At 43.6% G+C, this 14,946-nt stretch overlaps 1 protein-coding gene across 2 annotated transcripts in view; it reads left to right on the top strand.

Annotated features, from left to right (window-relative positions):
- The window catches only part of LOC141564084 (protein-arginine deiminase type-1-like), a 386,771-nt gene extending 377,120 nt beyond the window's left edge, over nucleotides 1-9,651 (top strand). Inside the window, exons 13-17 of one of the 2 annotated variants that reach the window (XM_074306120.1) lie at nucleotides 49-193; nucleotides 1,179-1,272; nucleotides 3,006-3,088; nucleotides 4,952-5,077; nucleotides 6,517-9,651. In XM_074306120.1, coding sequence (XP_074162221.1) covers nucleotides 49-193; nucleotides 1,179-1,272; nucleotides 3,006-3,088; nucleotides 4,952-5,077; nucleotides 6,517-6,750 — 682 coding nt within the window. In that variant the 3' untranslated portion in view covers nucleotides 6,751-9,651. The remainder of the gene's footprint in view (nucleotides 1-48; nucleotides 194-1,178; nucleotides 1,273-3,005; nucleotides 3,089-4,951; nucleotides 5,078-6,516) is intronic. The other variant, XM_074306121.1, reaches the window with a different exon arrangement.
- Nucleotides 9,652-14,946: the final 5,295 nt, after the last annotated feature.

The following is a 14,946-nucleotide window of genomic DNA, read 5'->3' as shown; positions in this document are numbered from 1 at the left end:
CCCTGTCCTGCTTTGCTGTGACAATGATCTTTCTCCCTTGGGTGCCAGGTCAGGTGGTCGCCGGATGGCTAAGGTCGTCAGGAACTTTCTGTATGCCCAGAAGGTGCAGTCCCCCGTGGAACTCTATTCTGACTGGTTAAGCGTGGGCCACGTGGATGAGTTCCTCAGCTTTGTTCCTGCTCCTGGACCAAAGGTACGGTGTCCTGAGTCCCTTATTTCCTTCCTTAGCTTGGATGATTATCATGGTAACTGTAGAGTGGTGAATTTAAATAAACGAGCATTAAGTTATGTGTTCCCGAACAGTAACCAAGGCTGGGTTAATGGGGCTTTGTCCAGGGTGCTGAAACCCATAAGTCACATTTCCTGCTTTTGTCTCAAGATCCTCTATAGTCCCATATCACTTTGCCAAAACTACTCGTGGCCCTTCACCTGTTGCTCTTAACTGTCCTTGGGCCTGCCTTCCCCTCACTTTCTACCAGCTAGCAGTTACAAGTTGGGGACTATTGTCCATGCAATCCACTCTATTTTCTGATGCAAATGTATCTATGGTGAACTGCCCTCTACACTGCTCCCACCTTCAACTGCATTTGCCTAATGTCCACTCATGATTTTAATGGGGACAAATGGGGAACCAGAGCAAGGTGATGGCAAGGCTTCCTACAGGAGATAAGATATTAAAGCAAACTTTTCTCTTGCATTCTGCAATAATGGAGGGGAAGATTTCTGGTTTTTCTCAGAAATCTGCCTTTGGCCAAAAAATTCAGAGCTTAGGCTTTTTAGAAGAATCTTCTTTTGAGGGCCCTTACTTATTACTTTATGATCTTGGGCAAGTCACTGCTCTCTGAGCCCCAGTTTCCCCTTCTGTAAATTGAAGAGGTTGGGCTAATTCACTTTAAGGACTCTTCTACTTCTTATATCTTATGTTTTAAGGTCCTTCCCAGCTCTGACATCCTGGGTTCTAAGGTTCCTCCCAGCTCTGACATTCCATTTTCTAAGGCTCCTCCCAGCTCTGATATTACATGCTCTAATATCCTGTCCAGCTCTGACATTTTATGTTCTAAGGCTCCTCCCAGTACTGACATTCTCTTTCCTAAGGCTCCTCCCAGTTCAAACATTCTTGGTCTTAAGTGCTTTCTCCAATTATAAATCTGTGACTAAGGTGTCCTCTTTCCTGGCAGGGTTTCCGGCTGCTACTGGCTAGCCCCGATGCTTGCTTCAAACTCTTTCAGGAGAAGAAGGATGAGGGCTATGGGGCTGCCACCCAATTTGAAGGTGAGTTGCTATTAAACGTAATCATATCTTGCCTCTTTCATCTTTTGATCTCTTTGTGTTTCATAAACATCACTTAATCACTGGGTTCAACATTAACATACCAGCTGCATCTAAAGATCTCTGGGGATGTGGAATAAACTTTAATTAATTCCCCAAACATCCCTGTTTGGGAGTGAGGGGTGATGATTCTCCTTTTACAGGGGAAGGGATCTGTGGAACAAGAAGCTGGTTAATTTGCCTGAAACCCTAAGACTATCAGTGACCCTTTGAGGAATTAGAACCCAGGACTTCTAGTTGCCTTCCTACATATCAAAGCCAGAGATCACAGCACCATTGATTGCTTGAAGGCCTGATGGGATCTTAAAGGCCATCAACTCTGACCCACTCCTTTTACAGATGAGACAAGTCAGACTCCAAGAAACTAAAAGAGATATCAGAAGTGATTGCTGTGATGTCTGAAAAATAGGAATCATTTCAAAATTCTAGATACAAAAAAGCTCTCAATTGATATTTATTATCTTGGGCAAGTCACTGCTCTCTGAGCCTCAGTTTCCCCTTCTATAAATTGAAGAGGTTGGGCTAAATTCATTTTAAGGACTCTTCTACTTTTAATTATCTTATGTTTTAAGATCCTTCCCAGCCCTGACATTTTGTGTTTGAGTGTCTGAGACAAGAGCTGAACTCAGATCTTCTGGGTTACGCTATTTCCCAAACAGAAGAGTGTCTTTTTTCTTTGAAGTTCTTTTTCTTATACAAAAGATGGAAAGAAGTGAGAAAGTATTTAAAACTGGAGAGGAGAGAAGAGCAAATAAGAAGTTGGAATGGAATGCATCAATGAAATGAAGATGGAAACACTGAGACACGGGTTCTCTTGCTGTGTACTAGTTTGATTTGTTGGCTTAGAACAATTGTATTTTAATAGTTTCTATATTTGCAAAATTGGACTGGAGGCCCAAAAGGGGACAGAGCCTGTGGGAAAAGTCATATTGGACCGAATTATATTAATTGAGTACCAGGTTGTGGGAACATCCTCACTCCATTAATTGTTCATTCTCCTTTCAAATTGATCCTAAGATGATGGGGGCAATTTAAGAGGTAGGACCCTACCCCTGTCTAGTATTCTTTGATTCCCAACTCTATCATGTATGTTTGTTGCTGCTCCCAAGTTGATGTCATATCTAAATTTGATAATTATCCCATCTGGACCTTCATTTAGGTTATCAATAAAAACACTGAAGGGGAAAACGGTCAAAGACCATGGAGTGGAACTCTACTGGAAACCTTCCTTCAAGCTTAGTCCAATAAGGATTTCTTTTTAGGTCCAACCATTCAACTAGTTCTCAATCCCTCTCTTCTCTAAGCCACCTCTTTCCGTCTTTTAAAATCACAAGGAAACACAAAAGACTGGCAGATGCTTGGCTGACATCCAAATATACTATGTCTGTGGCATTTCCTTGATCCACCTGTTTGGTCACCCTATGAAATAAGGAAAGGAAATGAGGCTGATTTGTTCTTCTTGCAGACCTGCTGGCTCTTCATGATCACCACATCTTTTTCTAAGCATTCACAAACCATCTCTTTAATAGTGGGTTCTAGAATTTTGCCAGAAATCTAAGTTGAACTCACTAGCTTAAAGTTTGAAGGCCCTCTCCTCTTCCTTAAAAAAAAATAAAACAATAACAACAACAACAAAAACAATTGATTCCAAGTTGATTCTATGGCCTCTCTTGCAGGATTAAAAAGGGGAAAGAAAAAAATAACCATTGATGAGATGCTGAATGACAAAAGTCTTAGAAGTGACAATCGTTTTGCGCAGGTGAGGGACTTACTACTGAGGTGGGTAAGAAGAGGCTTCTTTGGAATGACAAGAATAATCAGGGTCTTGACACAACTGGGGCTTTTGCTGGCTCTGTCCAGGGTATTTGGGAGAGCTTGTCGGGGAAGTGTAGGGGAGCATAGTAGTCCAAATGTTCACAGGGGACTATTTATGTCCAATCTATGGCGGAGCGTTCCCAGCTCATATTGGTTTGATCAGCCACAATCAGACACACTGTAACTGGACTCTAATGATGTTATTTTGGTCCTCTTCAAGTACAAAGGACAACCACCAGCCATGGTAGTTCAAAGGAGACATGTCTTTCCCTGAGGGAGCCATCAACTTGAGAGGAAAAACTTTGGGAGAGATACAGATTTGATCCTTAAAGAATCCCCAGCTGGGGGTGGGGAGAAGATTCAGGTTTTGCACTCAGGGAATCAATCCCCAGCCTTGGGGGGCAGTGGGCGAAGAAGATTCTGTTCTGCTCAGGAATTCTCAGTCCAACAGTGACATAATTCCTGCTCTCAAGGATCTCAAAGACCTTATAGTATGAAGAAGGAAGACATAGATTCCATCTCTAAAAATCTCCCTGCCCTCAGGGAATTCTCAGTTTGAGGAGGGACACATGTAGCCCCTGAGCATAGGGAACTTCCATAGAGTAAAGTTAAAGGTGCCCACACAGATATTCAAAGAACTATAATCAAATTGTAAAGTTGCTTTCCTACTGCCCATAAAGGACAGAGCCATAATCAGGAATCTTTGTACTCTTGGCAAGTGGCCAGAAGCGTGCACTCATTTTTGGCAGGGGAAGTGTGATGAGAGACCCCCCCCCCCCACACACTGAGAGTAGGAAACAGATCCTAGACTACTGTCTACTGAGCCAGTCACTTTTGAGGAGAGCACTACATGTCAAGGTTGGGGGCAGCAGGGTGAGATGGGAGATGTCTATGCCCATCATGGTAGCTTCCTATTTTAATTTATTATTCTTATTAATTAGATGTTAAGATCTGTTGTTCCTATATGGCTGAAGGACTTCGAGAGTTGTTAGCATCCTATAAAATATGTCACCCTCGGGCCAAAGTCCCAATTGTCTTACCTTAGTTGTGACTCTGAATAGGGTTGTTTAACCCTTTCTTTTCCCTTATTTTTCTTCTCCCTCTTCCCATAGCAGGAAAGTTAGAGAGAATGGACCTTAGGATGATCAGGACTCCCAGGATTAGGTGGAGTTTGCCTTGAATATCAGAACAGAGAAAGAGAGGGAGAAATTGCAGCTCTTGGGAAGGGACTCCTGAAGTGGGTAAAAAAAAATCAGGGTGGGGGAAGAATCTGGGGGTGTTGTTGGGAAAATCCACTGGGGTCTTGATCTAATAAGGAAATCAAGGTTCTAGCAAGGAGAGCTAAAGCTCACTTCAATGGATTCCTATTGGGGGAATGTAGGTGGTGGGGTCCAGTTGATGGAGAAAAGAAAATCTTAGGAAGGAGCAACCTTCAGATAGATTGGCGAGATGGGTCTACAGTAGGATTTTCTTTCCTAGCTTTACTTTTCCCCCCAGCACACTGTGCTGGATGTTCCCAGAAGCCCCTAGTTGAAGAATAAGATCTTTCTTCTATTCTCCATTTTTATTGGTGGGGGCCAAGGATTTAATATAGTGGAAGGAGGATTTGGAAGTAAAGTCGTGGGTTTGATTGTAAGCTCTCTTATTGCCTAGCTGTGTGACTTTGTATAGGTCATTTCCAATTTGGATCTTGGCTTTTCTTTTGGAAAATGGGTGGACAGGAGATCAAATGATTTTGAAAGTTCTTTCCAGCTCTAGATCCTATAGCACTCATTGTCTGTACCCTCCCTATCCACCTTCTGCTCAGAAATGCATTGACTGGAACCGTGAGGTCCTGAAACGAGAGCTGGGTCTGTCAGAGAGTGACATCGTCGACATCCCCCAGCTCTTCAAGCTCAGCGAATCCTATGCAGAGGCCTTCTTCCCTGACATGGTGAGGGAACTGGCATGAGCTGCCAGGGAGAACCTTCCTCTCCCTTAGGGCAGAACTCAGTATTCCATGGTCGCCTTTTTGGGAATATCCAGCAAATACAAGGATGGAGGTGGGAGAAAGGTGGGAAGCCTGAGGGAGGGGGAAGGAGTCCAAATTCAAAACAATTATGAAAGTAACTTGGGAGGATGGGGTCAAAAACATGGGAAAATCCAGAAAAATTGGGGAGAGCAATCCATTAAAGATTTCTCCTCCCCTTCCTTTCTCGTGAATCTTTCTGGATCTTCTCTGGAAAATGCTTATTCTCTGCCTCACTTTGGTGCAGTGGAAAGAGTGCTAAATCTGGTATCAGGAGAACTTGAACTCAAATTCTGACCCTGGCACCTGTGGGACACTGGGCAAGCCTCAGTTTCTTCATTCATAAAATGAGAGGATTCTTCAAGATGACCTCTAAGGTCTCTTCCAGCTCTGAATCTGTGATCCCAGATGAAATTCAACTGAAGGAATTAGGAGATTTAGTTTGGAGAAGAGAAGACTGAGGGGATGGAAAAACTACAAGCATCTAAAGGGTAGCTGTATAGAAGAGGGGCTTGGACTTTTTCTGCTTGAGTTCAGAGGAAGAAATTAAGAATGGGTGATAGAAGCTGCAGACAGGAAAGCTATCTCCTCAAAGGAAGGGAGGGAAAAAAAACAACTTCTTAAGTGGAAGAGCTCTTCAAAAGTGGGTTACTTTTGGAGGTGGTGGTTGACCTCTTCTGGAAATCTTCAAAGCTAGAATTAATGACCTTATTTCACTGATGGAGACTGGACTAGATGGTATCTGGGGGTTCCATCCACTCTAAGATGCTGTAATTCAGGGATCTGTAGTTCTTGAACCCGTGTGGGAATGGGCCATTCCTTCCTGCCCACTTAAAAATATATGCTGCTTCCTCAGCTATTCCCTGACTTCTTGCCTGCTTGGGAAACAGGGCTGCCTTTTGTTGAGGAGGCCCTAATTAGCAAAGGGGAGCTGACTAGCTAGATCTGGTGATGTGATCTCACTGGGAATCCAAAGGTCTTGTGAGTGTGTCACTCTTGGGAGGGGCTGGGAGCTGATCTTATCACCTGAGTCTGGGAGCCCATTATGGAATCCAAGCTTAGATTCCACTAGGGAACTATCTGGGAATATTCCGCCGTCAAAAGTGGAAAGATACTTGCAATCCCACTGACAGAGCTGGTCCTGCTCTACAGTTTTACAGTTGGGAAAACTGAGGTCCAGGAAAGGGAAGCAACTTACACATTACACATGTCATATGTAGGAAAACTGGGACTTGAACCCAGGTCCATTGCTCTTATTATTATCCCAAACTAAGTGCCTTGAACCCAAAGGTAGACTCAACTGGTGAATCTTCATCTTCTGAGTACAGTCTCTATGTCACCTTCCCTGTCTTTTCCTACTATAGGTAAACATGATCGTTTTGGGGAAGTTCTTGGGGATTCCCAAGCCCTTTGGACCCATCATTAATGGGCGCTGCTGTCTGGAACAGAAGGTCCAGGACTTGCTGCATCCACTGGGACTCAAGTGCACTTTCATTGATGATTACCAATCCTACCACGTGCTAATGGGCGAGATCCACTGTGGCACCAATGTCCGACGGAAACCTTTCTCTTTTAAGTGGTGGAACATGATTCCCTGAGCTGGATTCCCTCCCACCATCTCCTCCTTATCTTCCTCACAAGAACATCAGCATGGGGAGGAGGATTGCCCACCTGTCTTGGAAAGAGGCCATCAGCGGCATCCTGGAGCATAGGCCCCCCAGTCACCAGGCCCTAATCATCACTACAGGATATCTGTGGGATTTTTCACCTTCTTTTTGGAGAAAGATGGCATTAACTGGTCCATCCAATCTTCAATGAAGACATCCCCTCAGTTCTCTTTTTTGCCTTTTCTCTACAAGTCCAAATGGTCCTTCTCAAAGATACTCAATGGTCCTTGTGTTCTATTCCAGACCTAAATGGACAAGCATCGTGTGTGTGTGTGTGTGTGTGTGTGTGTGTGTGTGTGTGTGTGTGTGTATGGTGTGTCCACCATGCTGGATGGGATCAGCTGGTGGGTTTTGATTTTCCCAGTTTTAGGATCATGTGGGATCATGGAATCTTAATGCTGGATAAGATTCAATGTTCCATTTTACAGAAGAGAAGAACTGAGGTCCAGAATAGGGAAGTGACTTTCAAGATCACATCTCAAGATAATAGCATAGCCGGGACTTTGGATCACACAACCAAAGACTCTCAGAGTGGGAGAGGTCCTGAGAATTCACCTAACTTTAATGTAGAATGAATGAATAAAGATCTCCTCTATGACATCCCCAAAAGGTCATCTACAGAGACTTCTACTTGAATTCATCCACTGATGGGGAGAACACTCCCTCCCGAGGTCAGCCTTCTCTGGGATAATTCATTCTTAGGAAGCTTCCCAGCATCAAGACTTAATTGTCCCTACCACTTGCCCCACTACAACATCTCCTATCTTCTAGGTCTCTTATATTCTAGGTATTAATCCAGCAGATCTTAACAGTGTGAGTCTGGTACTGGCCAGCCAGTTGATTCCTCCCACAGTGAATCCCCTGGATATCTCAGATTCTCTCCCTTTTTCTGTCTCTCTCTGTCTCTCTGTCTGTCTCTGTCTCTGTCTCCTGCCTCTCTCTGTCTCTCTCTTTGTCTCTCTGTCTGTCTCTGTCTCTGTCTCTCTTGCTGCACCCCGATTCTCACTTTACCATTGTCTCAGTGGATTGAAGAGAAAGGTCCTACAAAAAACAATAACAAAAAATATCCCTTTAATAGCTAACTCTGTTCCCAGGCAGATTGCTACTTTATTGGGCGGGAGGGGGGAACCCCTAATTATGGACACCGCCTGTTTCCGGCCTCAAAGTGCTGAGTGCTCCCAGCTGGTCCAGAGGAGAAAGCCAGTCAGTGTGAGGCTGGGGAGTCCTGGGAAGAGCTGACTGGAGCGAGGCTGAAGCTTGAATCATTTCACTTTCTTCCTGATCTCCACTCCATCATTTCTTTGCCCATTGTCCTGTGTCGTGCTGTCTGTGAGAGGAGTGCATGATGGAGTGTCTGTGGGGGCTCCTGCTGCTGTTCTGAAACACTGGTTGAAGACCAAGCACTTACCAAGGCCCAGAAATTCCGGATCGGGCTGCTTAGTTACTGCTGTAACTAGTGACAGGGTTTTTTGACATGGGATTCAGATGGAGGAGCAATGAATGACAAGAAGTCAGCTCCATTTCTCTTTCTTTGGAAACCCCAGTTGGTGGTGGGGTGATTATCTTCCCCATCTTAGAAATGAGGGAATTAAGGATCAAGCAGGAAACGACTTGTTCAGGGCCATACACACAGGATGGAGCTCAGATGTGTACCCACATTTCTTGACTCAGAGGCCAGTTGTCCTCCCACTAAACCAGATCCTTCCAGAGACATCGGGATGGAGAGTCCAAATATTCAGAAAGGGAGAAACACATTGACTTATCTTAGAAGGTGGGGCTTAATTCCTTCTAATTGTCCTTAATTCCATAGGAGGGGGAAGGATCTTGCTCTGTCTCTGCTCATCAGCATCAGGACTGTGCATGTAGTTCATTTTTTTCTTTTTTGGTCTCAGCGGCCCAGGGAGTTAACTTTTGGAGTCTGATATTATCCCCTGGAACAAGAAGAGTTCATGTCATGGGACTTTAGGATATCCTAAGGCTAGAGATCATCTAGCCCAACTCTATTTTTACAAATGAGTAAACTGAGAGCCACCAAGGTTGTTTAACTTGCCTCCTTCCCCATCTTCCCTCCCACATGTTATGGATATGGAAAACAAGTATAGAGAAAAAAATTCCCAAATTCTCAGCTCTAGAAGGGCAAGCCAGGATGTTCTGCCCAACCCCTGCCCATCTATTCCAATCCCTTCATTTTATAGCTATAGAAACTGAGACTCAGGTTAAATGGATTCCTCAAAAAGATGCAGGACATTAAGTGAGGGACAGGAAATGAATCCATATCCCTCAGCTCCAATTTTTGCTCATTATCTCCCAAAGAGTTCTTGAAGCAGTTAAGAGTAGAATCCAAATCTTCTGGTACAGGGCACTTTCTGTTGTATCACCAATGGTTCCTCTGGGGATGCCATGGGCCAGGGGCCAGTTTGGAAATGAACAAGTCCTAGTGATTCCCATTTATCCCCAGTCCCATCATCCCCCACCCCTATTCCACAACCCAGATTTTGGTCAGGAGAGAGTTCCAATGGAGCCAGATGATACCATAAAGCATCATGGAGCTCAAGGTGTGGGGAAGGGGGTGAATATAATGGCCGGGGTCTTCCCTAAAGTCCCTCGTCAGAGAGTTCTCTGCTTCCATGCCAGGATTCAGGAGGGCTGTGCAATGATTCATGTGAGAGAAGAAGGAGAAGGAGGGAGGACTCCCAAGACCACAGCCCTGGACTGTCACCTAGGGATTCCCCTTGGTGAGGATCCTTTCAAGATCTGTTCTGAGAATGTTGCAGGATGATGGTCATTGAGTTGCCCATCATCTCCTAGTTGGTCAATAAAAGCATAAACAAACTTATTACCTGACTCGGGGTCAGTCATTGGGCAATCAAAGGGGGTCTGGGAGTGGAAAACAAGAACCTGGCCCCCACCTCTTAGATGGTCAATAAAAGCATAAATACACTCATCTGACTCAGAGTCAGTCACTGGTGCGTCCCAAGGAGATTTGGGAGTGAGGAACAAGAACCTAGCAGTGTCCAGCATGCTACTTCTCTTTTCCCACTCGCTATATCCCTACCTCCCAACTCAACTCAACCTTCTACTATCCCCATTTGTAGGGAACAAAAGAATCATTTCCTTTACTACAGGTGAGAACCAGCAGCTTATTGCTGTTATCCTCACTGCCAGCAACACTCAACATTTATATGGTGCATTCAAATTTGCAAAATCCCTTACAAACATCTGATTGGAGCTCCATGATCCCATTGAGGCAGCTACTACCATCATTAGCCCAACTTTCCCAGTCAAATTATTTGTCCCATGATCCCACAGCCAGTATAAGCATTGGAGTCAGGATCTGAATACAAGGATCACTGAATCATAGCCAGAAGACTCTCCCTCTCTTCTTTTCTCTCCCTCCCTCTTTTCCTCTCTCCTTCCCGCTCTCCCTCCATCTCTCTTCTACCCTCTTTCCCTCCTCTTTCCTTCCCTCTCTCCTCAGAGGTCATCTTGTCTGACTCCCTCATTTTACAGATAGGGAAACTGAGGCTTGGAGAAGCTAGAAGATTTGTCTAAGATTAGGAGAGATATCAGGCTCTTGCAACTATGATTATCTTCATTTTATTTTATACATATGGAAATTGAGGCTCAAAGAAGCCAACTTGTCCAGGGTCAGGCAGCTAGAAAATGGTTCACCTGACTTCCTGTCTTGTGTTCTTTTAATTAGAATCATAAGATCTAGACCTTAGAGACCTAGACCAACCTACTAATTTGAGGGGAAGAGTATAGAAGATGTTGGTGAAACTGAATTCTTGTCCTAACAGAGATTCAAACCCACCATCACAAATCTCCACTCCCCAAATCTATCTACACAAGGGCACCACATCCATTGTGCTGAGGCTTTCTCTTTCTCCCTCCCCCTTCCCGTCCATTATCCACAAAGTGCCAAGCATGCAGCTTATCCCAAGGACCCTGGGCACATACCCCATTACCCTCTAGGGGAGTCCCACCCTGTTGATGATTATCATGGGAGGAGTAGATGCTCCATCTCTTCCCAACCTCCATCTACTAATCTCCAGTATCTCAGAGGGGACTTAAGGTTTTGTTTTGTTTTGTTTTGTTTTGTTTTGGGGCAACTTTTCTCCTCCCTGGCCCGAAGGGCTGGGCTATTTCTCTTGGGCAGGCTGGGCAAATACCCAGTCATTTCCAGGGCTCTCTCCTTCTGCCAAAAGTAGAAGGGTGTATTGGAGGGGGAAATTCTGGGTTTGGGGTCATAGAACCCAGGTTCTGGTTCCTCCATCTTTTCTTTGGGTAGCCTTGGGTTAAATGCTTCACTTAATTTTTTCTTCTGTAAAATAAGTGGGGAAGAGAGGGAGGGGAGATGCTGGACTAGTTGACTTCTGGGTTCTCTTCCAGCTCTAAATCCAATCCTTTGAATAGTCAAACCCCCATTTCCCCCTGATCTCCTCCATTAGGTGTCCCCTCAAGAGGGACAGATTTCAGCCCCTCCATGCCCTCCACAAAGTCTTCTCCCAATCCCTCCTTGCCTTCTGGAGGGACTCATCAGTGAAACAATGGCACTGGCACTCTGCTGGGACAGGAAGGCTTCAAGCATTGGCAACAGAGAGTTAGTTACTCATTACTTACTCTGTTTCCTTGTGGCTAGTAAGACACGAATCTGGGGACGAAAAGAAGAAAAAAGGGCAGATTCCTTGTCTTTAAGAAACTTATGAAAAGGGAAAGGTACAAGATGAAAATACAGTCAGCAAGCATCTATTAAGCACTTTTACCAATGCAGGCACTGTGCTAAGGGCTGCTGATACCAAGAAAGGCAAGTTCAGCCAGACCACTGCCACTGCTGCTTCTCAATCCCCTCTCACCTGCCTCGCCTGCTTGAAATCCCAACATAAGAGTTCTATTTCTGTAGTTTAAGGCTTAAAAAAACCATTTATCTTTTATTTTTGTTCCACTTACTTTCCCCAATAAAACCTCTTCTCTCCTGCCCCCCAGAGAGCCTTATAACAAAGAGAGAAAAGCTTCATCAAAATTAATCAACTCATCCAAAAAGTTTGACATTATAGTCAATATCCCACACCATTTACTCCCTACCTCTTCAAAGAACAGGTAGAAGTGTCTTGTTCTCCTCCTTCTTCTTTCCTTTTCCTCCCTCTTTCTCTCCCTCCCTCCCTCTCTCTCTCTCCTTCCTTCTCTCCATCTCTCTTTCTCTCCTTCCCTTTCTTCCTCTCCCTCTCTTTTATCTTCTTCCCTCTTTCTCCCTTCCTCTTTCCTCCCCTTCCTCTCTTTCTTTTCCTCCTTCCTTCTCTCTTCCCTCCCCCCCCACCCTGTCTCTCTCTCAGCAATCATGGTTAATTAATCAGGATCACACAATTAATATCTGAGCAATTTGAACTTGGTCCTCCTGACTCTAGGGTCAGTGCTCTGTCCCCTGCACCACGTAGCTGTGCCTTCTCCTACCTTTCTTTGGGGGAGGGGGTATCAAGGGTGGTCACTAAAATTTCATGGTATTTAGATTCAGTTGTTTTGTTATATTCTTTGTGTTTAGATGGTCCCAATCCTTGTGTATATTGTTTTCCTGATTCTGCTTAACTTGACCTTGCATCAGTTGATGTCTTCCGTGCTTTTCTGTATTCCTTATTTTCATAATTTCTCTGGTACAGCAATATGTCCACATACCCCAACTTGTTGAGACATTGTCTAATCGATGGGCTCTTATAAAGTTCTGATTAAATTGTTCAAATTTAAATCTCCCAGAGAGGGGCAGTAATCTGGATTTGCATTTGCACTTTAATTTAGCTTTTTCTTTCCTTAGCATAGGTTTGGAGCACAGAGGGAGTGGTAAGGATACTAGGATCTGAGGTAATGTGAGGTGATGCTGGCAATCGTCCATCTGGCCAGCAAAGTGAGATTCCTAACCCGCAGGTCCAAGTACGAGGCCCCCACACTCAGTCAACTCCATTGGCACCCATCACTTCCAGGATCAAAGCCAAGTCTTTGGTTTGGCATTTGAAGCTCTTTATAACCTAATCCTACCTTCCGTTTCTTGTTTTCTTCTACCTTATGCCCCACACAGATATATTCTGATCCATTAACACTGGTTTACTCGATGTTTCAATAAAAAAAAAAAATCTTATCTCTGAGCATTTTAGTGTCTCCCATGCCTGCGATGCTCTCCCTCCTCAGTTCTGACTCCTGGTTTCCCTTACTTTCTTCACGTCCTAAGTACTAAAAATACCTTAGTAGATTAAGGAGTTTAGAAATTAATTATTTTAAGATTGCGGGAGAGAACTCCTGAGATTTTGGGATTAATTCCCAGAATTCACTCCCTTCTAAATTAAAACCTCACCTTCTATAAGAAATCTTTTCCAAACTCTCTTCATTCTAATGTCTTCCCTCCACCCATTATTTTCTATTTCTACTGTATATAACTTGTTCATGCAGATTTGTTTGTTTGTTGTCTCCCCTTTTAGAATGTAGTCTCCTTGAGGACAGAAACCGGTTTTGCTTTTCTTTGTATACCCAATCCTTAGTAGGGTGACTGGCACATAGTAGGTACTTAATAGATTTTTCTTGATTGATTGATCTGAGGTGACTGGGGGAGAGTTAAGAAGTACAAGGGCATAGGAAAGAGAGATTGAGGATGATGAAGACAAAGTTCTCCTATTTCACAATTTTTTGAGAGGCACATCTTGCCTACCGGCTACTGAGCAAATAAGTATTTATTAAGTTCTTACTATGTCCTAGGCACACATGCTAAGCAGTGGAGATACAAAGAAAAGCAAAAACAAAGTCCCTGACTTCAAGGATCTCCTTATCTAATGGGACAGATAACATGCAAATAACCATATACATTCCAGACACAGATAGTATAAATAAAAGGTAATTTCTAAAAGATCTTGAGCAAGACACTTTATCCTGTTTGCTTCAGTTTCCTAATCTGTGAAATGATCTGGAGAAGGAAATGCCAAATCATTTGGATATCTTTAACCCAACAAGAAAAAATCCCTAAGAAAGAAAAACCCAGAGAGAGTTCAAATGGGTTCGGATAAAAACTGAAATGAATACACAATAATAAAAATCTCTGAGGGAAGGGACTAACTGGGGAGAAGGTGGGAATTGGGAAAGTGCCTTGCAGATGGTTGAATTCTCCAAACCTGTACCCAGAGCCACTAGCTTTTTTAGCCATTTGGAACCCTTTGCTTTTTACTTCTGCCCCTGGAGTTGAGGCAATCATTTTTGAGAAATTCATTTTACACTTGAAAAAAAGGAGATTGTTTAAACCGATTTAAGATTGAGCTAGATAAACTGTGAGCAGAGTCCTTGTGTAAGTATCTGCCTGGTATAATATAGTGGTGAAGAGGCTGGACCAAGAGGCAGGACAGTTGAATTCTAATCATAGTTACTAATTTACTGTAAGGTCTTGGACAAGTCCCTTTCCTTTTCTAGTCCTCAGTTTTTTTTTTTTTTTTTTTTTTTTCATCTTTAAAAGGAGAGGATTAGATTATAAGGTTCTTTAAGCCCTGGTATTCTATATTTTAAGTTTCACCAATCTATATCAATATTCTATATTTTTTTTATCCCTTCTAGCTCTACCACTCTAACAATCAACCAAGAAGATGCTAACAAGTACTACTAATGAAAAGACGGAAAATTATGACAATAAATGTAAAGTTCTATATTTGGGTCCAAAAATCGACTGCCCAAGCACAAGAGATGGGATGAGAATGTGTGGCTAGTCAAGAGTTGGATTACGCTGGGGTATGGCTTCAAAATGTCCCAAATGCTTCAAAAAGCCCAAAATGTGGGCCTAACAGTGTGATGTGACCATCAAAAGAGCTAACATAAATCTAGCTACATATGATAGGCACAGGGAACAGAAGGAGGGGAGAATGCAGTCCGGATACCCTCTGGCAGTAGAGTTCTGGGCTACCATATTTGAGAAATGATACTGACTGAATGGAACACATCTGGAGAAGAGTGGCCAGGATGGGGAGGGGATTGGGGAGCATCCCATATGAGGATCACTTAAAGGAACTTGGGATGCTCAGACTTGGGAAGGCTGAGGGAGACTCAATTAAAAGTTTAATATAATTATTATTAAACATCTATGTGCTTTGGTAGGTTCTTGGGATA

This window comes from Sminthopsis crassicaudata, chromosome 3 (genome assembly GCF_048593235.1).
Source record: "Sminthopsis crassicaudata isolate SCR6 chromosome 3, ASM4859323v1, whole genome shotgun sequence".
Classification (NCBI taxonomy): domain Eukaryota; kingdom Metazoa; phylum Chordata; class Mammalia; order Dasyuromorphia; family Dasyuridae; genus Sminthopsis; species Sminthopsis crassicaudata.
Note: the sequence above shows the minus strand (reverse complement) of the source record. Positions and strands in the feature narration are given on the sequence as shown.